At 36.7% G+C, this 22,812-nt stretch overlaps 1 protein-coding gene across 12 annotated transcripts in view; it reads right to left on the bottom strand.

The window, feature by feature from the left end:
- The window catches only part of Dop1a (DOP1 leucine zipper like protein A), a 101,414-nt gene that overhangs the window by 31,276 nt on the left and 47,326 nt on the right, over positions 1-22,812 (bottom strand). For 7 of the 12 annotated variants that reach the window (XM_028875506.2, XM_028875509.2, XM_028875503.2 and 4 more), the window contains 15 exons: positions 22,663-22,772; positions 21,519-21,627; positions 19,161-19,281; positions 18,582-18,701; positions 16,883-16,997; positions 16,501-16,530; positions 15,671-15,904; positions 9,898-10,516; positions 9,052-9,326; positions 7,812-7,964; positions 6,108-6,205; positions 4,713-4,972; positions 1,454-3,440; positions 498-609; positions 212-394 (listed from right to left, as the gene is read on the bottom strand). In XM_028875506.2, the coding sequence (XP_028731339.1) occupies positions 212-394; positions 498-609; positions 1,454-3,440; positions 4,713-4,972; positions 6,108-6,205; positions 7,812-7,964; positions 9,052-9,326; positions 9,898-10,516; positions 15,671-15,904; positions 16,501-16,530; positions 16,883-16,997; positions 18,582-18,701; positions 19,161-19,281; positions 21,519-21,627; positions 22,663-22,772 (4,526 nt within the window). The remainder of the gene's footprint in view (positions 1-211; positions 395-497; positions 610-1,453; positions 3,441-4,712; positions 4,973-6,107; positions 6,206-7,811; positions 7,965-9,051; positions 9,327-9,897; positions 10,517-15,670; positions 15,905-16,500; positions 16,531-16,882; positions 16,998-18,581; positions 18,702-19,160; positions 19,282-21,518; positions 21,628-22,662; positions 22,773-22,812) is intronic. The other 5 variants (XM_028875505.2, XM_037207815.1, XM_037207814.1 and 2 more) reach the window with 2 other exon arrangements.

The following is a 22,812-nucleotide window of genomic DNA, read 5'->3' as shown; positions in this document are numbered from 1 at the left end:
GACATAACTGAAAACCGAACTGTGAAGGTTTCACAACTTTATAGATTTGCCTAAAGAACCTACTGGTTTGCACCCTTTAAAATGGTTAACACAACTATTTACTACTCAATGTGCATGGGGTGTCACATCCATTACCTATAAGTTAGTCACACGTTTTGAAGAAAGTCCTCCAATAGATACATGTGCTCTACTGATGAAGTGTACATCTCACCTTTGTGGCTCCCAGATTGATTGTAGTAACTGATGCAGATGCAGCAACCGTCATCTTTTCTGAAGCATCAGCCTGGTGCAGTATGCTCCAGAGCAGAGTTACAGAGGACATAATCATGTGAAGGATTGAGAGGATTCCACTGCGAGCTTCAAACAAGTGTTTCTGGTCTACATTGACCAAAAGCTATGAAGCAGAGAAAAACAGTTACTTACTAAGTGTGGCTGTTACTTAGTAAGTGTTACTTACTAAGTCTTTAAGAAAACTGCAAATGTCTATGAAGTCTTACTTGATGATACTGGGTAGTCGGATCCAACAAGCAATAATGGATAATGGCTGTGATCCCTTCCAAAAGAGTAAGAATCATATCTGGTGGAATAACTGATGCTATCCACAAAGGCCTGAAAACAATATATGAAACAGAGGGTCTGTGAAAGCATACTTTATAATTTGCCACTAGTAAATGCCCAGTATATGCCAGATACACAGCAGGCACTCAACAAACATGAATAACAGTAAAAGAATATAGTAGGGGCTTATTATTTCCTCTCTGTAAGTGAGCTGATCTAACTGCACCAGAGTTCTTTTTTGCTAAACAACAATATATAAAGTAAATATAGCCACTATGAACCTCCCCCATCGGGGAATGCCAGGCACATCAGCTGAGGTTTTCCTAGAGGAAAACCAGATACCAGTCTACTAAACATTTGCCTAACTATTCACAGATCAATTTTGAATATGGCTGAGACACAGTTTACCACCATACCTGGGAAACTTATAACAAAATTAGATGGGGAAAAATACTTTAAAACATAAATTAACTTCAGCTACAAATTAACTTGTGTTTAGGTAATATACTGGATAAGGACTGGGGAAAATTTTTTTTTGCCAGTTGAGCAAAAAGAACATCTAATTCAACTTTGATCCTTGAAAGAAAAAAAAAGTTTCTCTTCATCTCTATTTTAGATCTCTTTTGATACTCAATAAAATACTAGAGCTGAACTTCCTTATTTTTAAAAAATGGCATACTATTTACAACATACAACCACTACTTCATTTCCTACTAGTTGGTTTTTGGTTTTGTCTCTTTGTGGTGGTGCTAGGGATCAAACTGAGGATCTTATACAGCTTAATACCCACTCTCCCAGAGCTATACTCTATATGCCACTCAAATTGCGACATCTAAGGAGACATGACAGATGTATGAAAACTGTCACTAACGACAAAGCTAAAATCAATCATTACCTACTGTCAGATAATCCTGTCTCGTACTTGTACTGCTGAATGAGATTGTCCAAGTTCCTGCACAGCTGCAGTGTCACAGAAACCACAACTCTCTGCAGAACTTTTCCCATGTAAGGCAGAGTAGATGTGATCAAGCCAATCCACTGGGGATGCATCTTACACGCACAGTGCTGATGCAAAGCTCTGATCACTGCACAGAGGAACATGCCTTGACACGTGATTGGCTGAGCGTGCAAATACTGAAGAGAAGTCATAGGCTGATGGGGACTGATGTGTTCCAGATCAGACACAACAAAATCAAAACCTGCTTCATTCTCTTCAGGAATCGTCATCACCCGGTGTTCTAGAACAATTAGCCTCTGAAGTACCCTAAGAAGCTGTGACTGGAGTGTGCTGCCATTGTCTAACTCATCCTCTGAGAAATTGATGAGGCTGTCTTCTGAGAAGCCTTCTTCCACGGCAACCATGTTCTTACCTGCTATTTTTTCACTGTGCCATTTCTGTACACTGAAGATAGATGACAGCAAACAATGAAGAATTACCTTCTGAACTTTGCACTTAGACAGCATATCAGAGATAAAACTAGGGAAACCCTTTGCAGAGCTTTCTATTACTTTTGCTAGCTCTGTAAAGAGGAGAGTCAAGATTTCTATACTCATCATTTGCATGTTTCGATTGCCTATTAGGTCTTGGGTAGTGACCTTGACATGAGTTGGGTAATGGCTACGCATATAGTATAAGCAGAGAGAAATAAGAATTTCAATGTACATGGAACTCCGGAAGTTATGATTTGAATCCACTGGAATGTGACTATAGAAGTCTTTGCCCATCACAGAGATTCGGTGTCTGGCCAATAGATTCTGAAGCAGTGACAGCTGAGGAGTATAAGCATTATTTACACTTGTGGTTGAAATGGCATTTACAAAAGCAACGGGGTTAGTTTTCAAGATGGATTTGATGGCAGAAAAAGCATACAGAGTCCTCGATGAATCATACAACTGTAGATACAGGAGCACATGTTGGTAGAGAGGATGGATGTTGAAATTGGGAGATTTCCGTGATCCTGGAGAACCCATGTCACTCTCAATTTCAGAAATTTCGCCCTCACCACAGCTATACCAGTTCTCTAAGTCCAGGCCATCACTGAAGAATACATTTGTTTGTTTCATTTTCTCACCTGCAGCTTTTTTTTTGTCCTCATCCTTTTTTCTGGCAAGCTTTACCTTGGGTTTTGCGCCTGGTTGTTTACCTGATTCTTTAACAATTGTTTCTTTCTCTGAGACTTTTTCTGATAATTTTTCTTTGAAGCTAAATTGAATACTACTGTGACTCCTTTGTCTAGATTTGGTTTCTGTGGAAACAGAAGAATCATTGAGAGTCTGTGCTGTTCCTGAAATGCAAGGTGAGGAGCTATTTCTGGAGATCCCATTGGCCAAGCACTCACAGCCTTCCTCTACAGACACAGAGAGAAACTGAGGGCTGTCATCACTCAGCAGAGCATGCTGACTGTGTTGAGGGGCTTGATCTTCACTTTTAGTAGTCTCTATACCTGCATCTAAATCACTACTCTTTGGCAGCAGAGATTCTATTTCTAACTCAGATGTAACTGATGCAGATTCTGCTTCCAGGCCACTCACAACTTTACATATCAGGTCAAAGACCACTTGCTGAACGTCATCATCTGGGGAGCTTGCCTTTGCCATGAGAGAATCCTCATGAGCATTCACATTTTCAGGATCAACTTCATAACTAAAGTTGTCTCCGGCAGAAGACTGAGAACACCCAGAGTCAGAGCTCTGAAGTATTTCCATCTGCTGATCTGGGAGGTCAAAGTCAGATACAACCATTGGAATCGTCTCACTGCTGGTGCTGAGGAGAGAAAGTCTGTCACTCAATGGATTAACAGTGAGGCTGAAGTTCTCTATTTCATCCATAGTCAGAGGCTTTTCACCATTTCCTTTTGATGCAATGAGGTGTACTTGGTTTACTGGCAAGTGACATAAATAGTAAAGGAGGAAAAACAGAAAAGAGATTAAGATAACTAAAATACAGAAAGTAGATCAAATTAAAAAACTGTCATTATTTTCATCAACTACTTACATCTTTAAAATTACAGTTTACTATTATCTTAGAACTTTTAAATAAGATGACCATGTAGATGACTATTAGAATTTGTAACTTAATGACAAAAGCACACTTAACAGACAGAACATAATATTTTACCTTTTTCTCTAAAATAAGACATTCTTTAAGATTACAGCTTAAAATTACTTTTTCCTCCTCATATGATACTTCCCTTTATTTTTACTGGTCTAAAAATTTATATAAAATATAGAGTTTAAAGCATCAATAACTTCCTTGGTTTTAGTGCAAATTCAACAAATATTTATGAACTATCTAGCATGTGTCAGATTGGAAACCACGAGGAGCTTAAAATGAGTAGGGGACCACAAACACATTTCTTCATTGCATACCATGTAAGGCAGAACTATGTTACATTTCATAAAAGGTATTTGAAGTTTTGAGTTTTGGTACTGTATGCATAGTAAAGCAAAATGCTATCAAAGTCCTGGTCCCTCAAGTGAAGTCTGAGACTGATCCCAGAGAATTCAGCAATAGAGATTGGCCAGCAGAGTGCTACCACCTGAATGTTTTAGCAATAAGCAGGGTAGTGCAAGTTCTTAGAATACCCACAGGAAGCAGTATAAAAGCTAAACAGAGGACTTAGGACTTGGTCTGCCACACTAGAAATGGAATAGAAGCATGATCATTTGGAGCTTCACCATTTACCATCTGTGGGACTGAAAGTCACAGCCTTCTGAACATCAACAGAATGACTGGTAAAATAAGCTGACCCCATAAGATGATTTGTCTATAAAAGATGAGGAAAATGACTTACGACTTACCACACATAAAGTGTGTGTTATAGGTCTCCCCATGAAATATCTACTGAGCATTTGCAGGATCTGAATTGCTTCATAAATTCTAAAGTATTTCATAAAATATTGAGTGTCTCTGACCACAGCTGTGGCCAATTCCTCTGCTGAGAAATCAACTTATTACCAAGATCTAAGAACTCAAAGATAGTTACTGATAAAGGATATTTTGACCAATCTAGATGTGACCCTAAGAAGAAGAAGGGAAAAAATAATGGAACGCCCCCCCCCCCACAAAATTCTCTTGTCAATCACTGTGCGGTCACATCTTACTTATACTGAATAACTTAAGTCTAATTAGAGGGATACTTTGTGACCTTTACCATTGTTGCAGGTAAAATTTTGCATGAAATGCTTGTCATTTTCCTCTCCTGGATAATAGGAGGTCTTACTCCAGTAACGTTCTGCTTGCACACGCTGCACTGAAACCCTCTGAGTTTTTGGATGCAGCAAGAGCAGTAATAATGGTTCCAGCACTCTTGCAATGTCATGTCTTTGTAGCACCTGGTTCAGCCAGGCTTGTCCCACAGAGCTGGTAGAACCATCAAGACTATTAAGGCTATCTAACATGATGAACAGTGACCTGAAATAAACACCAGCAATTAAAACAAAGGAAAAAAAAACACTTTTAATTATGAATTTCTGAAGTTAACATTTTTAGTATTTTGTCTAGTTAAGAAAACATTTCTCTTTTTATATAGTTATATTTAAAAATATTACAAGTGTATATTGCTTTTACAAGACAAGTTTTACTTAGTCTTGCTTAGGAACATATTTCATTGATATCATCATGCACTAAAGTTTCTGCAATTCAATGCTATTTTCATGATGGTGAGGGCCACTCTGCTCTCAATTCTCTTCAGGAGTCAAAAGAATGCACTCAATTCAAGTAATGACATTCCATAAAAGGTCTGGGCCATAGTTTGAAATCAGAAAACCCAAGATCCAAATCCCTTGTAGAGTCTTGGGTGAGCAAGTTAACTTTAGTGGACTTCAAGTACATTCGCCATCAGATTAGGGCAGGTGGTTGTCAAATTAGAAACTTATCTGTAAGGCAACTGGCTCAAGGCCTAGTTCATTATATAGGTTGAGCAGATGGTTCAATAGAAAATCCTTTAAAAGTGGTGCTGCTGGCTGAAAAGTACTGGTTAATCCAAAGTTGGGTTGTAATCAGTTAGAATTATGGCCACTTCTATAAGACCTGAAGATAAGGTATCTTCTGATACCTTATGAATGTACCCTGGAATCAAGGCAAATCTAGTATCTGAAGCATGAATAACTCTATTTGCTTTTAGGTCTATATGTGCACCAGCATCTCTGGAGACCAATATTCTCAAATCCACTGGAGGGGTTTGGCAGTGCTTTCAGTTAAGGCAGAGGATTGAAAATGACTGACTAGTCTTTCAACAGTGTGACTATAGATTCGGGAAGGCTGGGTGCACTCTGTACTCCTGTCATCATACAATGGTGCTTGGCACATAACAGGGGTTTGATGATCAGTGGTCCAATGTAAGAAAGGAAGGGCACTTGGTTCTCTAGAGATTACAAATAAAAATCTGCTGGCTAGCTGACACAAGCAAGGAATTTAAAATAACTTAGATTTTCTAAAGAACTAGTAAATTCCCATCTCCTGTTCTAGCCAAGCTTGAAAGAGAATTCAAGAAGAGACAACAAATAAGACATTCAATTATAAAATATGAATATGAAATGTAACCAACCTGTCAAAGGAACGTGCAAAAGATGACTTATTTATGTGGAGATCCCTTGTTAGATGCCAAAGAACTGCAAACTTTGCATGTGCTTCCATCCTTATTTTCTGAAAAAGTGGGAAATTCAATTATTTTCTTCTCAACTGAAGATATTAAGTGATTTCAATAAAATCAGTATAACTGTTCTCAAGTACCATGTTTAATGGCCACAGTACTCAAGTACACACTGCAATAAACTTTTAGTACATTTCTAACTTGGAAGTAGAATCAAACAAAATATTTGCATATAGACAAAAATATTTAACCTAAAGGGTCATCTTACCTGTGCTGGTTAGTTTTTACTGTAACTTGATACAGCCCTGAGTTATCAGGGAAGAGAGAACCTCAAATAAGGCACTGCCTAGATCAGACTGGCTTAAGGATACATCTAAGAGATACTATCTTGATAGCTAATTGATCTTGGAGGGTCCAGCCCCATTGTGGAAGCATCCCTAGGCAGGTTGTTGTGGGCTACATAAGAAAACTAGCTAAAGGTGGGTGTAGTGGCACACACCTGTAATCCCAGTACTATGGAGGCAGAAGCTGGTGGATTTCTGTGAGTTCCAGGCCAGTCAGGGCTATAGAGAGAGAACCTGTCTCAAAAAAAGAAAGAAGAAAGGAAGATGCAAGCATGTAAGCAAGCAAGTCAGCTAGTTAGCTAAGCATGTGCCTGTAAGTAGCCAGAGAGCAAGCTATAGCAGTGTTCGTCCATAGTTTCTTGTTCATGGTCCTGACTTCCCTCAATGATAGTGGGATCTGGAAGTATAAGGCAAATAAATAAACCCTTTCCTCTCCTAAGCTGCTCTTCATCATTATGTTTTATTACAGCAACAGAAATCAAACTAGAACATCACCTTAACTCAAAAATTATTTTAGACTTTCATCAATGTGATTACTGTATAAAGGAACACAGACAGCTAAAAACATGCATGCCGTTACATCATGCATATGCAAGGCATTTCTCTCTTTTTTTAAGTATAAACATTTAGTTTAAAAGTTATATTTTTCTCCCACAAAAATAATTATATTCAATGAATTTCTAAAAAAAATCCATGTATTTTAAATTCAGTGAAAATATGGTATCAGAGTTTTACACTTGTTCTCTAATATTTATAAAACCCTTCAAGCAAAGACTTTAATTGTTAAAAAAAATCTACATGGGGTAGGTTAGAAGAGTGCTTGCTTTATCTATGGGCTTAATACATGGTTTTCCTATGATGCTTGTATTTATACATCAACCAATAGAAATATATAAAAATCAATCACTATTGTTTGAACTTTTTCATGGGTGTGTATCTTTACTGAGAACTTATAACAAGTATTTTAAAAAGAAATTGTTGTATGTTAAAAATAACAGGTATACCATTTATTCTAGATTTATACATAATGTAAAATAGAAAATAAAACACAAGATTTGATTTAAAATTTGATTTCTGAACAATTTTGAAAGAATATGATGAGCCATAAATTAGAATTTAAAATTTTTTTAAAAAAACAAACACTATTACTTTCATTTACCATTATGTTCTTTATTACTGATTATTCAGATGCCAGGTATAATTTTCCTAGAGAGGTTCCTTAATTTATCTTTTGGCATTATGAGCTTGAGTGTGTGCATGTGTGTGAATGTATGTGTGTGTAAGTGTGCACATGTGCAGGATGAAAAGGACTTACCTTATCTTTATGGGTTAACTGCTGACTTATAACATCCTCACAGATGCTAGAAGAAGGAACCAAATTATGTAACTGATAAAACAGCTCCACACTCTTCTGATGGTGCTGAGGTGTCCCATCTCCCAACTGGTCCCATAATGTCAAGGCCACATGCTACAGAAAAAGATGCGAAAGTGACTGCATTATACAATGTTTATAAAAGCCAAACTTTTATAAAGTTGCTGCTCACTTGCTGGCTAACTGAACATTAGAATCTTTTAAAATACATTATTTTCTTTTAGACTTATTTCACATGGGTGAGTGTTTTGCTTACATGTATGTAAGTGCACCACATGTGTGCCTGGTGCCCATAAAAGTGAGAAGTGGTTGTTGCATCCCTTGGGACTAGAGTTACAGTTTTGAACACCATTCAGTGCTAGGAATTGAACTTGGGTTCTCTGCAAGAGCAACAAGTGCTCTTAACCACTGAGCCAACTCTCCAGGCTGATGCTTGTTTAATATTTCTTTTGCAATCAGCAATGTAACAGGCAGTTCTGCATGGCTTACATAAGAACTCTTGATTACTTTACTGATATTTAGTAAAGCAGCACCAGAATACATTGATACATTCTCACATCAAATTTAGAAATGTGTGTTACAGACTAACACTCTTCTCTAATGCCTCATGCATGCTAGGCAAGCGTGCTATCACTCAGCACATCCCAAGCCCATGGAGTTTTATGAAGTCAGATTTGAGCTATATGTGCTATCATATACCAGTCTTTAATCTAGGCCATTGGTAAGAAGGCAAGTCTTCAGGGTTTACCGTGATAGTATAGAACCTACTCAACTCTATCAAGAGGAAGTGTCAGGTGCAGGCAATTACTTGAAATGGAGTCTAAAAACTCCCAAATGTAAAAGAATCCCCCTGTAGAGGCAGTGAACTCAATCAAAGCTACTCCATGTTCTCTGTGAAGGAATCACCTATACCACTGTGTAAATCAGACTGTGCCTGAAGGACCTCGTACACCAAAGGTAATCAAACAACATGAAGTCAGAACAACCTGTCACGGAGTTTTAGACAAACAGGGGTCTATGCTATTAAAAAAAAAAAGTATCACATCCACTTACTACAGAACTATCTATTGTATAAATGGGCTTTCTTCTTGATTAGTTGAAACTCTTCCCTTACTCAGTGCCCCAAGTCAAGCATCATACACACATTCTTAGCCATATATAACCTGGGTTTCTTGGAATTTACCTTGAAAAATTCAGTCTTCTCAGCTATGTACCTCAGATTGCCCTGTGTGAGGGGAGGTCTGATAACTACAGCTACTCTTCCTTGGTTTGGACTTAAGGGCTGAGCAGGCTCCATGCTGTTGATACTTTCCCCAGTGACCATGGCAACAGACTGAGTCAGTCCCACCAGGTCCATGACTAGAGACACAGCAACACTCTGAACACTGAAATCACTTGCTTGGCTACAAGCGCTCATCAGAGTCTGGAGCCATTGTGGAGGGTGTGCATGTTCACAGTCTGAAACACAAGAGCATGAAACAGTTATTTAGCTTTAAGTTAATTTCAAAATGACAAACAATGCCACTTCAGGCCTTCATCTTTAAACCATGGTTTCTCAAATAGTCTTTAGAACTTTGAAAAATAAGGCACTAATAAGTATTTCATAAACTTTTAAAAATATATACTTTCATGTCCCATTTAATATAATCTATTTTCCTATCCTTAGAAGTACTTTATCAACAAATATTATCTAATGCCTACTGTCCTACAGAAACACACATGATGTCATAAGAGAAAAAAGTAGTGAAATTAATGTTACTCTACGACTTTCACTTTTAAAATGTAAAAGCCATGCAAATCACATAATCTTTTATCAACAACTTCCCCATAATGACTGGATTTCATTCAGGCTGGAGAGATGGCTCAGAGAAAAGGCACTTGCCACCAAGCCTGATAACTTGAGTGCAATCCCTAGAACCTACATGGTAGAAGGAAAACCAACTCCCAAGGGGTTGTTCTCTAACACACTCACATGCAGGCATGCACAGTGCATAAAATACTGAAAGGTAAATGGCAGAAACAACCTCACCAGTGTCAAGTTTCTCAGAATGTAACTCTGAGGTATGGTTTCCCTCTGCAATGTAGACTGGAAAACTTGAGCACTCTAAGAAGAGCTGACAGGCAGCAAGGAAGGCAGAAAGGTATTCTTTTGAAGTTTTTGGTGTATGTATGCTTCTTTCTTTTGCATCCCCTTGGGAATCCCTGTCCCATTTTGAAGTTTCTCTTTGCAGTCGACGGAGATCTCCCTGATGGTCTGCAGCCAAAGGCTGAGAAAGGGAGTCACTGTGAATGATGTAGAGGTTGATGAGTCTGGAGAGGAACTGCTGGACATACTCCACGCAGCACTGCATTGTAGTCTTTTGTGCTGCCTTCCCACTCCGGGCTGCTGGTCCCTGAGTGAAGGTGGAAGGCGGCTGGATGACAGTTTCTTCAGATCCCACTGTGGATGCTGTCTCTGTCTCCGAAGACGTGCTGCCAATGGGGATGGGAGCTGTCCCCTGTCCATTGAGCTCTCTGTCAAGATCATCAGTTCGGTCTGCTTGATACTGTATAAACTCAGTGAAGCCACTTTCTGATGATCGACTACTTGGTGGGTTTTCTCCATCTTCAAATACTTCAGTAGGATTTTCCATAGAAACTGAAGATACCTGATGATTTTAAACAAAGTGAAAGGCTGAGTAGGAACATAGATGCTAGGGACTAGAAAGGGTGGCCTTTTCACAAAAAGTTGTAAACTACTTACAGATAGCTTAATTTTACACTGGAATCAAAGCAGTTCCCACATTGACTAATATGTTGCTTACTATAATCAGCAGTAAACAGTACCAGGGTTCCAATAAATACATGAAGATAAACTCATTCACCAAGTACTTATCATTCATTGTGTCATAAAATAAGGCTGGCTTTATTTAATGACTTGATTTTTCAGATAAGGTCTTGTCATGTACCCAGGCTCAATTCTAACTCAAATTCTCTTGCCTCAACCTCTTAAGTGTCAGGAGTAGAGGCATGTGCCACCACACTTGTTAGGTTTCTGAAGTTAGAAAAAAAAAAAAACCACATACATGTACAAATCTCTAGAATCTGTATCCTTGTTTCAAATAACTATTTCACCTTCTTCATGAAACAACCTTTCTTAATGTCTAAACAATGTAAAGAATGAGAAATACAAGATTAAAAATCTTGCATTTTAAGTATTAAAAATAAAATCTAATAAAGGATGTGTCTGAGACCACATGAACGTGACTCTCTTGAAGTATGAAAGTACCATCATATACCCTTACACCTACGTTCCTTCAGTGGAGAGTTACTCAGCTCATATCACCTTCAGATTATGGACTAGGTGGTAGGACCTGAGGGAACAGTTTGGAATCAATGGTAATACAGACAAATGACCATTTCTGGAGTAGGGATAGAATCAAGTATTGTCTGGCTTTGTTTAAAAAATAAAAAGTTGTGCATTCCATGAATGTGTTCAATGACTGTGACAGAGGATAAGAAGAGTTTGTACTTTCTCTTAACCTTCCCTTTCCAACTTGCCTTCTACCCACATCAATATGGCGGCTAAAGGTGTGAGCTCTAAGTCAGCTAGATATGTGCCATGAACTTGATAGTTGCCAAACCTCAGGTTCCTAATTTGTACACAGCAGTGACCCCATATCCAGTGTGTGTGTGTGTGTGTGTGTGTGTGTGTGTGTGTGTGTGTGTGTAAAACCCAATTGGATGCCTAAAACTATGGTTAGTACTAAAAACTTAATAACTGACATTTTCCTGTACATACAGACCAGTGGTTTTTAACATGTGGGTCATGACTCCCACAGGAGTTGCACATCAGATATCCTGCATATCAGATATTTATATTATGATCCATAACAGTAGCAACATTACAGTTATGAAGTGGCAACAAAATAATTTTATGGTTGGGAGTTACCACAACATAAAGAACTATTTTAAAGGACTGCAGCATTAGGAAAGTTGAGAACCACTGATATAGACCAACAGACCCATGATAAATCATCCCAGGAAGAGATTAACAACAGTAATCATACAGAGCAAGTCTAGTAGAATAAGACTAACATGAATGTGGACTCTCTCAAAATATCTTATTACAGCACAATCATCTTTCTTTCTTAAGATGATGTAACAGTATGATGAGAAGTGAGATGAATGATACAGGCACTTTATTGCATTATTAACAGAGCTATTTCATAAGGGTTGCTTGAAGAAGCACACAGACAATACATCTGATAACTAAGAAAGGGGGTTGTATAGATATCAGATTACCTATGCCAGATAAAGGGATGCTTCACATGCTCAAGAGGACAGTGCATGATTCCATCATGCTACAAACAACAGTAGCACACAATTTAGAACTTGTAAATTATTACCACAATTTTCCATGTAACACATTAGGTCCACCATTGACTACTCACTGGCAACTGAAATTACGGAAATGGGAAAGTTCATAAAAAGGACTACTGGAACAAAAATTTCTACATTTTACAGTTAGTTTAAGTATTAAATAATAGTATATACAGGGAACCTGGCACAGTGCCTAGTGCTCGGCAAGCACACGACGTTAGTGATCACTCATTATCCCTACCTATCTTATCACTAGTGTTTTTTAAATTTTGTTCTAAATATACTGCTTCATTTTCGCATGTCTTGTTACCCGACTGAACACCACCTCTCACCTACACTACTGCAGGTCTCCCCACATCCACTTTTGTTTCTCAGATCCATACTCCACTCTGCGCCAGAGTTTCTAAAACATGTATCCTATTTTGGCACTGGCCTTTCCCCCTTCTTTGTCTTCCCATTGCTCCTAAGACAAAGAATAAAAGCCTTAGTATAGCAAACAAGGCTCTGTTGACCTGGCCCCTGCCTCTCTTATAATTGCATCAACAAGTGCATAGAGTTCCTTTCTGCCTTAGGGCCTTTGCTAGTGTTTCTTCCTGTCACGTGCTTTCTTTTTTAACACTTCACCTCAACAATTCCTCTAGGGTTACACTTCAAGAAAGCAGTCCCTGACCTACATCCTACACTCCTACCTCCAATTTGATCCTACACTAATCATTCTATATACATTAACTGTAATTAAATGTGTAATCACTAGTTTAATGCATCTCTTAGCTTGAAGGAAAGAAAGGGTTGAGAAGTGCAGAGAGAGACTGTACAGTTAGTTCCTAAAAGCTATTGGATGAATCAAGTAATTTCTCTATTTCAAAGTCAGAAAACTGAAGTTCAACCTGGGCATGGTGGCACACGCCTCAGGTGGATCTCTGTGAGTTCAAGGCCAGCCTGGTCTACAAAGTGAGTTCCAGAACAGCCAAGGCTTGAAAAACAAACAAAAAACATAAAGAAAACTGAATTTCAGGGAGATTAAAATAAACATGCCCAAGGTTGCAGTAGAAAAGTTAAGTAGTCAACACAGGAGTTTTGGAGAGGGCGATTTTTCAACTCTGTGGGTTTTGTTGCTGTTGTTTTTTTTTTAAAACATGACTATAGTATTACTAGGTACAGCACAACTCTTCATATTATAGTGTCAAAGTCTACAGTGGCTAGAAGATTGAACTTATTTTTCTCTTTGAAAGGTTATTCACCATCTAAAATGATGTACTTTTTACAAAATAAGCCTTATTTCAATAAAAACCTATCATTAGCTTATTCCTATTTATTTTTTATTAATACAAAGGATGATACTAAGGTAATTGACTTTAATCTATAAATCCAATTAAGCTTGCATACATAATATTTATCGGTTTAGACTATATTATGTAGCTATATAGTTATTTTAGATGCCCAATACAATGATATTATAAAAGATACTAAGTGCCATGAGGTCAAACTAGGCTCACAATTGTTAAAAGATGCTGCCCTTCACATACATATCAAAAATATAGCCCCAGCTTGAAAATATTATCAACTACCATATATCTAAGATTAAAGTGTTGTACTTCAGGAAAAAATAGGACAAACATATATGACTAGAAGCATGAAAGGGGAAGGAAGGATGAATGGAAAGATGGATGGATATGGGAGTCATACTCAATGTTAACAAGTCATTATAATTTAGACTGTATTATGCTGGATTAACTTGAACACAGTCTCATTTACCTTACCAATGATCATCAATAAAGGCCTTCAGATAAACATGTAAATTTTCACATATTAAACATGTTACTGAAAAAATGGTTAAGGTGTCTTCTCCAACTCCCAAAAGTCTCATTCAGCTGCAATATCAGTTAAATGCTTTTTAGTTTTATTTCTAAGAGGAATCTCAGAGCACAATGTAAGGACAGTCCAATGAAAGAACTTTCCCACTCATGGTAGAAACAGAATATATTATACATACATGACAAGCAGGTTGGAAAGGACTAAAGAAATGGTTCCAGTTTATGTAGAATAACCCCAAATATATTTAAAATGAGTTAATTTAATTTCATTATGAAGGATATAGAATGAGAAAAATGTTTCAGGATTAATAGCTGGCAGGAAAGGTTGTACATACCACCCTCAAATTCTATGTTGCAGGGAGGAAAAATAGATTATCCAAAGAAAAGGGGCAATTATACAACCACAGGATTATAGACAACAAACCTGATTCTCCAGGAACTTTCAAATACTTACATTAACATAGTACCAATGTGACTGTTTCACATAATTAACATGTAATTCAACTGAACATCTTCATTCATACTTCACTAGATTGATTTTTTTTTCATTTATTTACTGTGTATATGTGTTTGTGTGGGTGTGTATATGGACATCAGAGCACAGTCCTTGGGAGTCAGTTCTTCCCTTTTACCATGTGGGTCCTGAGGACTGAACTCAGGTCATCAGGCTGAAGAGCAAATGCCTTTACTCAATGAGTCATTTTACTGGCCCTTACTAGATATTTTAATGTAAGTCTGAAAGGAATTAAATCACTGATTTTTCTATAAGGATTTCACTGGTATTAAAGTATGTTATTGGTATGACATTAAAATTATATATTAAATGTTTAGATATTATAGATATGTGTCTGTATAAAAACAAAGAGGTTTTACTTTTACTCAGTTTCACGAAGAAAATATTGAGCATATAGGTGCTTGGAAATACGAAAAAAATGATGATAGATTTCAGGAAAATCATGCCAAAACTTTGGTGTAGTAATAGAATAAATGAAATTTATATATAGGCTTGTTACCCACATAATAGGAAATGCCTTTTGTGTTTACCTGATACTTACAATGTAGCTAATGTGACTGAGGCATTCAATTTTTTAAATTAAAATAAAAAAGGATAACAAAGCTATTATCAAACTAAGCATGTTTGTAACAACTTGGATATGACTGTAAATTTTCATATATAAATTTTACAAACCAATATGTATCAAGAATTCCTGCTAAAAATTAGATAGTTGTATAAAGATGCACTCTAAAAATAAAATGTTCAGTATATTTTGAAGACAGTACAAAAAAATAAAGGATCAAATTCATTTTCATGACATCAATTTTGTATATATTACATACTGAAATGATAATGTATTTGTTATACTTGGCTAAGTAAAACAATGTCATCTGCTTCTTTTTAATGTGACAAACAGAAAATTTTGAATTTCTAAAGTCAGGTGTCTTATGTATTTTACTTCTACCATAAAGTACTGACATAGACAATCAAACTATAAAGTGACCAAAGTTAACAAGATTCTATTGCCAAAGCACTTTGACCTCAGAAAGATAGTGAAATGATTTAACTCAACAAATGTTCTGCACTGAAAACCTTAACTGATCTGGTACCAAGAACCCAGCGAACATTACCTTTTTGTCTTCCCATTCCTTGACTGTGCTCTTCTGCCCACTTGGAAACTGTACCACACCTCCAGTGCCAGCAGATAACAGTGGGGGCTGAACCTTGCTAAGGATCTTTGAGCAGAGCCTTAGAGAATCTGTGAGCTCAGACAAGCGTAACGTCTGGAGATGGCTTGTCAAGGCAGAAATCATCCTTAGTAGTAACTGGGGCAGGTGTTCTGTCTGGATTTCAATATAAGTTTCCTGAAAATAAAAGAAAGTTGAAAAACAGTGATGTATAATATGGAAGTCACAGCTGCTTTAGTTTAATTCACACATTTTTGCTCATGTTTCATAGGTATCATGCTCCTAGCAGTTCATAGGCATTTTATTTAATACTAACGACTTCTAAAATCTGCATGAAACATCTGTGGTTGGATCAGTGGGTAAAGTGCTTGCTGTGCAAGCATGGAGACCTGAGTTCGGATCCCTAGCACCCACATTAAAGCCGGGTGAGGTGGTGCATATCTGTAACCCCAGTGCTAGGGGACACAGAGACAGGCAGGTTCCTGAGGGCCAGTAGTCAACCAGTCTAGTCTAATTGGCAAGCTCCAGGGACCCCATCAAGAAGTAAGGTGGAGAGTGATTCAGAAAGACACCCAATGTCAACTTCTGGTCTCCACAGGCACAGATACCGTCCACAGGACAAATACATTGTCACAAACCCCCACCCCCATATTCTCAATCCAAGTACTTTAAACATTATATAACTAGATACCCCAGTTTTACGAGCTTTATTAATGAGATTCTAACAGAAGTGAATAAAATCAGTTAAAATAAAAACAGGCTGAATGCCATACCTGACACAGCACCCTCATACTTCTAGTAGGCTTCAAATGAGAAAGCAAAGAGTTGAGGAGAGAAAACACAAGGGAAAACATTTCCAACAGTCTTCATGTAATAGAAAGCATTGTTAACAAATATAAATGCAGCATCAGAATTCCACCCACTAAACATAAGATTTTACAACATGCAATCAGGAAGTAGATTCCATGTATTCTATATATACATGCCAAGAAGACAAAAATGTTTGGAAAATGTTATGGAAAAAAGCTATGCCAAAGGAAAAACCTTTAGTTTTAAAGATGGAATTTATCAGAAGATGACATTTAAATTATACATGAAATATAGAAACTATGCTCTTAAGATTCCTTGCTTTTCTTTTTATCAAGATAGTCTTACCAAAGAGACAATATCCAACAAAAAATCCACCAGTAAGCAGAAATTGGTCAGCTGTAACTCAGATGAGTCACTACTGTCTCCAGGCCCAACCTGAAGTCTGGCATGCAGTGTTCTCCTAAGAGGGAAAAAACGTTAACTTTATCAAACACACTCACATGATATGAAGACACGTGACTACATCACAGAATAAGGCCCAAGTCAAGACTGGGACACATAGTGATGCTCATTCCTGTTGTCCCAGAACATGAACTACCGCACTGCATTCATGAAAAATTCCCCAAGTGAGGTCGGTCCCTGGGAGTCCTGCCCCGTGACTCTAAGTGTTCTGGATACAACACACTTGCTGAGACTTGGACTGCTTTCACCACATTATGTCTCCTAGTAGAAATGAATGGTTTTAACTGATTTCTAAAGACACTTGGTTCACAATGTATTTGCTGTGTTTCCGTTATACTAGCTTATGTTCCTCATATCTGGAATGCACCTCTCTGTCAAGGTCTGAGATCAAATATGTTTTAGAGGAAGTCTTTTTTGATCCTTAGATCACAAGACACAAGAAACACTGATATTACCAATAGTAATTCTATTTGATCAAAAATTGCCCTATACTCTCAAGATATAATTTTATAGTACTTGATCATCAAGAAACATAAACAGGTAGAGAAACAAATAAAACCAATGGAAAGTATGGGGATAGCAGATTCTGATGTGGGATTTGAGAGAGTCAAGGCTACTGTAAGTTGAGTGATCCCTCTATAGTTCCAGAAGAACATAGGAAGTAGGATATGTTAAGAATAGCACAGAGAAGGCTCAGCAGCACAAAAGATGGTAAATGTTTAAGAAACAGTTCAGGTTAGTGTAAGAAGCATGGATGTGTGTTGGGAATATAGAATATTTAGCACAGCCAGGTGAGTATATGTGTAGAAAACAAAGTATAGTAAGATAAGGAAAAGATACTCATACTTTCTTTCCATCCTTACACCTTAACCTATGAGGCATTTTCAATTTCTAATTTATTTCTGGGGCAAACATGTGCACATCTTACTTGTTCCACTCTAAAGTCCCTGAGGTCAGGGACTATGCAATATGTCTAGCACAATGCTTTTCAATTGGGTGCTCAACATCTGCCAACTGGACAAGCAAGTAAACCCCCAAGTCATGAAAGAGAGTCTTCATACACTTTGACGTTTCTAAATGCTTCTAGACTCAAGATTGGACATGCCTCCTTTTTGACTCTATGTGGAGTGTGGAGTCCAGATAGAGATGTCCCTCTGCTTCACTAGCACTCTAGGGATTTCAGATGGTGTTTCAGGCTTTCTATCCTAAAGTATGATGTATTTACTATTGCTCATCAATTGCCATATGGGATGCTTCTAAGTCTCTGAAAGCAAAGTGGTCCTATTAATAAATGGGATGCAGACTGCTATCTTCTCTGCAGTCAAGCATAGTGTGGCTGCTGCAGGCCAGACACATGAATACTTGATCTATGTTGGTGAGTGGATACTCACCTCTAAGTTCCTTTCCAATTCTAAGATTATATGACCAAAGATTTTTATATGCTGGATTGACAAGGTAAATTTAGATTATGGGTAAATAATGAACAGTTTCAGTGGGAATAAAACATATAAAAGAACATTTTAAAAGCTAAAAGTTCATGTTGAATGTTATTACACCATAACAAATGAAGCAGTTAACTTACCGACAACATTCTTCAAACCAGCGTGCAATGTAATCCCACATATAATAAGGTTCAAAGGAATTAAAGAGAAGATTCGCAGTTTTAATCAGCTCAGCTGTTTTCTTGTTTTCCCTTAATTTACTGAAAAAGAAAAGAAATCAAACAACTAAAAATACTGATACTTCTTTCAAAACAGAGTGCAGTGTTACTAAGGTAGTCCACACTGCTCCACTCTGCTAGAATACTGTCTAGAAGGAAGAAGACTGCAATAGTGACATAATCTATCCCACTCTTGAAGTCAAGTGCCTTTCTTTACCTAGAGTCATCTCATCAGCCCAACTATTCACCTTGATTTCTCAAACCGATATGATTAGAACCAATCAAGAAATCAAGTGGTGATTGTTGTCATTTCAAGTACCTGCCTGAACAATGAGTGCAATTAATTAGGATACTATATACTATGAAAGTGACAATTTTATTTATCATAATATAAAGTTTAGAGTAAGATTACTAGCCATTATTAACAATCACATTGTAGGAATTCATATACTAAGATCTATTAGGCCATCTTTATGTCATACTTAATTTTTAGTAATTTACCTGCTTAACTGAGCATGGTCCTTGCTGAAGGGTGGTTCCATCTGAAGATCCAATTCTGCTTTGCATTGAGAATACAATGTTCTAAATACCTCAATTAGAACATCTTCTAAAATGACAGGTCCTAAAATTAATATACAACAAATTATATGCAGTGATGACTAGGGCTAGCAAATCATGATGACCTGAAGAATGGTCCAATTAAAGCTTGCTCTGAAAACAGCACTTTATGAAGAGATTTTTTTTTTCTCCCCAGAAGCTAAACTTTTGAAACGTGGTCCAATAGTAAGTAATGGGACAAATGTCTATTTCAAGAATAGAGTCACATTAATAGAAGTGACAAAATCAGGAAAATTCGCTTAGTTAAGTCTGTTACCTTGGACAGGCTCTTCAGTTTTTGAGTCTTAGTTTCCTCATCCCAAATGAGGAGAATATCACCAGACTTACAAGACAGTCTTAAAGATTTAGAGAAACATCTACAAGGTACACCATGCAGCTCTTAGAGTAACTGTCCAGTAGATGTTGCCACATCAGTACCATAACTAAATAACTCAAACTGAAGAGGGATAAACTTGACTGCTTCACAGTTACCACAATCCTTAAAAAAATCCTCTCAGCTGCATCACCATCACAGAATACCTCAAAATGATCCTGTTGAAGTTCTTGACACAACTTGCTACTTTCATATTTACAAATTTCACTTTTGAATGTTGGCTAATTATAGCATGTGCCAAAATACCTGATTACAAAATTTACATACTTTATAAGATAATTGCTTTTTTTAGTTTGTGTTAAGTACTACAGTTAATTTTCTAGTTGATCTGACATAGAATAAACACACAATGAAAGAAACTACAGAAAGCAACAGCAACAAGAAGACTATGAAGCAAAGATATAACTAATATTTCTGTTCCATTCCTCAAATTCTATGTTAGTTAATGTCAGATCAAAATATTTCCATTTCAGTGAATAATGATTAAAAGGAGTTGTGATGACATCTTTAAAAACAAAATGACTTTGCTGCCTAAACATAAGTCTGATGCTAACATAAAGGCCAGCTACATACACACCTTTAACTTCAGCTTAGAAACTATTAAGAATGTGTACTTAAAAGCATATAGTGGTAAATTAAACCAAAGCTAGCGGAGTACAAAACAAAGGACTGTCTATTGCATAGTAAATAAAATAATGTACCACTGCTTTCCTTTGTCTTTCTGTTACACTTTTGATTTATTTATATGTTGATTTTTCTTTTGTTTGGTTAGTTGAATAAATTTGCGAGACTCAGAACATTTGAGATGATAGTAAAAGTGACAGTATTTGATCCAGTCCCATCTCAGCTGTGTTATACCTGAACATTTTAGATGTTTATCAATGTCTTTTATGGGGAAGAAAGTAAGTGTGTAAAACAATAGATGTGTGACATTTATGAGTAATGCTAGCTCTGACCAAACTTTTAAACTTAGTTGACAATGTTTTGAGTCAACTGAAAAAGCATGACTTTTGGAATCTCTGAGCGCCTTGGTTCTTAGTATTATCACTCTATTGAATTTTTTCTTATTAAAGTATGCATTTTTTAGGACTTTTTTCCTGACAATATTATGTAATTTTTTAGTGTGGGTAGATGGGAATGTCGCTGACATGTATTTTTTGTCTGTTCTTTAAAATAATAGTAGTTTCATGCTACGTATGTACCATAACCAACCTGCCTATGTATGAGAAACATGTAAGATAATGTACAGCCACTGTTACAAGTTTATAAGGTATTTTTCTATCTTGTTTTATATGTATGTTATATAACATTCAAAACAATTCTTTTTCTTGATTGAGAAAAGGATATAAAATGCAAAATCCACAATTTCTTGTTTTGTTTTGTTTTTCGAGCTAGGGTTTCTCCGTGTAGTTTTAGTGCCTGTCCTGGATCTCGCTCTGTAGACCAGGCTGGCCTCGAACTCACAGAGATCCACCTGGCTCTGCTTCCTGAGTGCTGAGATTAAAGGCGTGCACCACTGCCGCCTGGCTAAAATCCACAATTTTCATAACTGAAAATTGCCAATTGTCTTGCAATAGTTTATTATACTGGGTGTCTTGTCTTTCTTGAACTTTTAGTTAGCTGATGAATTAATACATTAGATACTTCTGGGTTTCAGTTTGGATTTTATATATAGCTTGCATTTTAAGTCTTTGGTTCTTTGCTGTTTCTATTAACCCATAGCATTATTTTAATAAATGTTATAATACAAAACTAAGAAATAAAAAAAAAGCACACAGCAATTTTCCCAATGTCTTCATCTTACTTTTATCATGAAACAATACAAAAACACATGCTATCTTATGCTTTGGAACAGCAGCATATATTACCTAGCTCAGGTTTGTCCAATAAACTGATTAAAATCCGAAAAGGTTTTAGATCCTGCATGAGTGTGCTTTCTTCTCCAAATCCATTCACTTGTAAGATTCCCACCATGGCCTTTAAAAGAGGAAAGCATACTAATGATTTAGTAGTATCTTTAATAGAAAAAAATATTTTTAACTATATCCATGAAATGTAGATTCATATCCCCTGTGCTATTCTGATTGATGTCTTCTTTCTTTGCCAGGAGGAAAGATGCCAGACTCATCTATCTAGAGAAAGCAACATACTTAAATTATAAGTATTAGTTTGTTGTTTATTTTTGAGACAAGGCCTCACTATAAAGATTGGTTGACAACAAACCCACCGGCCTCCTGCTTCAGTTCTTTGAGTGCTGGGGCTATAAGTGCATACCATCAATCTAGAACATAAATTTTCATCAAAAAAAAAAAAAAAAAAAAAAGCAGAGTCAAGAGAAGTATATTTAGAATTTGAGTATTGGCCCTCTAGATGAAGTTGTTTAGGACATGTATTTCATCTATGCCATCTTATTACTGAGGGGTAGTATAGTATGTATTTAATTTCTTAGTTATTTAAAATTCAGTGTATAATTTTCTTCATTTAAAAATGCTTCAAGCTGGGCTTATGGTACACACCTATAATCTTAGCACTTCAGAAACTGAAGCAGGCAGATCTTGAGTTCAAGACCAACTGAGCTGCACAGCTATATCCACTCTCAAAATCAAGTAATAAAGAAAAATACTTGAGCAAGAATTGTTTTCTTAATACATTTTCTTAGAACATTTTGAGGTATCTTAAATAAATATAATAGGAAATAAATAGATAATTTTAATGTTTCTATGTGCGTGGCAGTCTTATCATATCTAGCCCACAAAAGACCAATCCACCCAAGGTTTTACAGGAAACATGAGTCTTGGGCACTTTCTGTGCTTTCACATGGCAGACAGGTGAAAAGCTGCCCTCTTGTGGGAGTTCAGCTATGATTACCATTTTGCTGTAGCTATATGTCTATTACAGTCATTCTTTGAAGTTTTTGAGTGTTGTCTTGACTTCTTCAATTATGAATTCAATTAAAACAGTCTTAGGCTTTTCAACAGGGGGTAAGCAAAAAATAATGAAAACAGCCATTACCTGGACTAATAATTCTTTTGAAAAGGTTGTAAAATAGTAAGTGGCATGTTCTTCAGGATTACTGTGTCTTGTGCTCCTGGGTCCTATGACAGCACCGTTGTTATCAAAACCTCCATGGGAATAAATCACAAAAGTAATTAAAATGGAAGC

The sequence above is a fragment of the Peromyscus leucopus genome, chromosome 7, assembly GCF_004664715.2.
Source record: "Peromyscus leucopus breed LL Stock chromosome 7, UCI_PerLeu_2.1, whole genome shotgun sequence".
Classification (NCBI taxonomy): domain Eukaryota; kingdom Metazoa; phylum Chordata; class Mammalia; order Rodentia; family Cricetidae; genus Peromyscus; species Peromyscus leucopus.
This window is presented reverse-complemented; position numbering and strand designations above follow the sequence as displayed.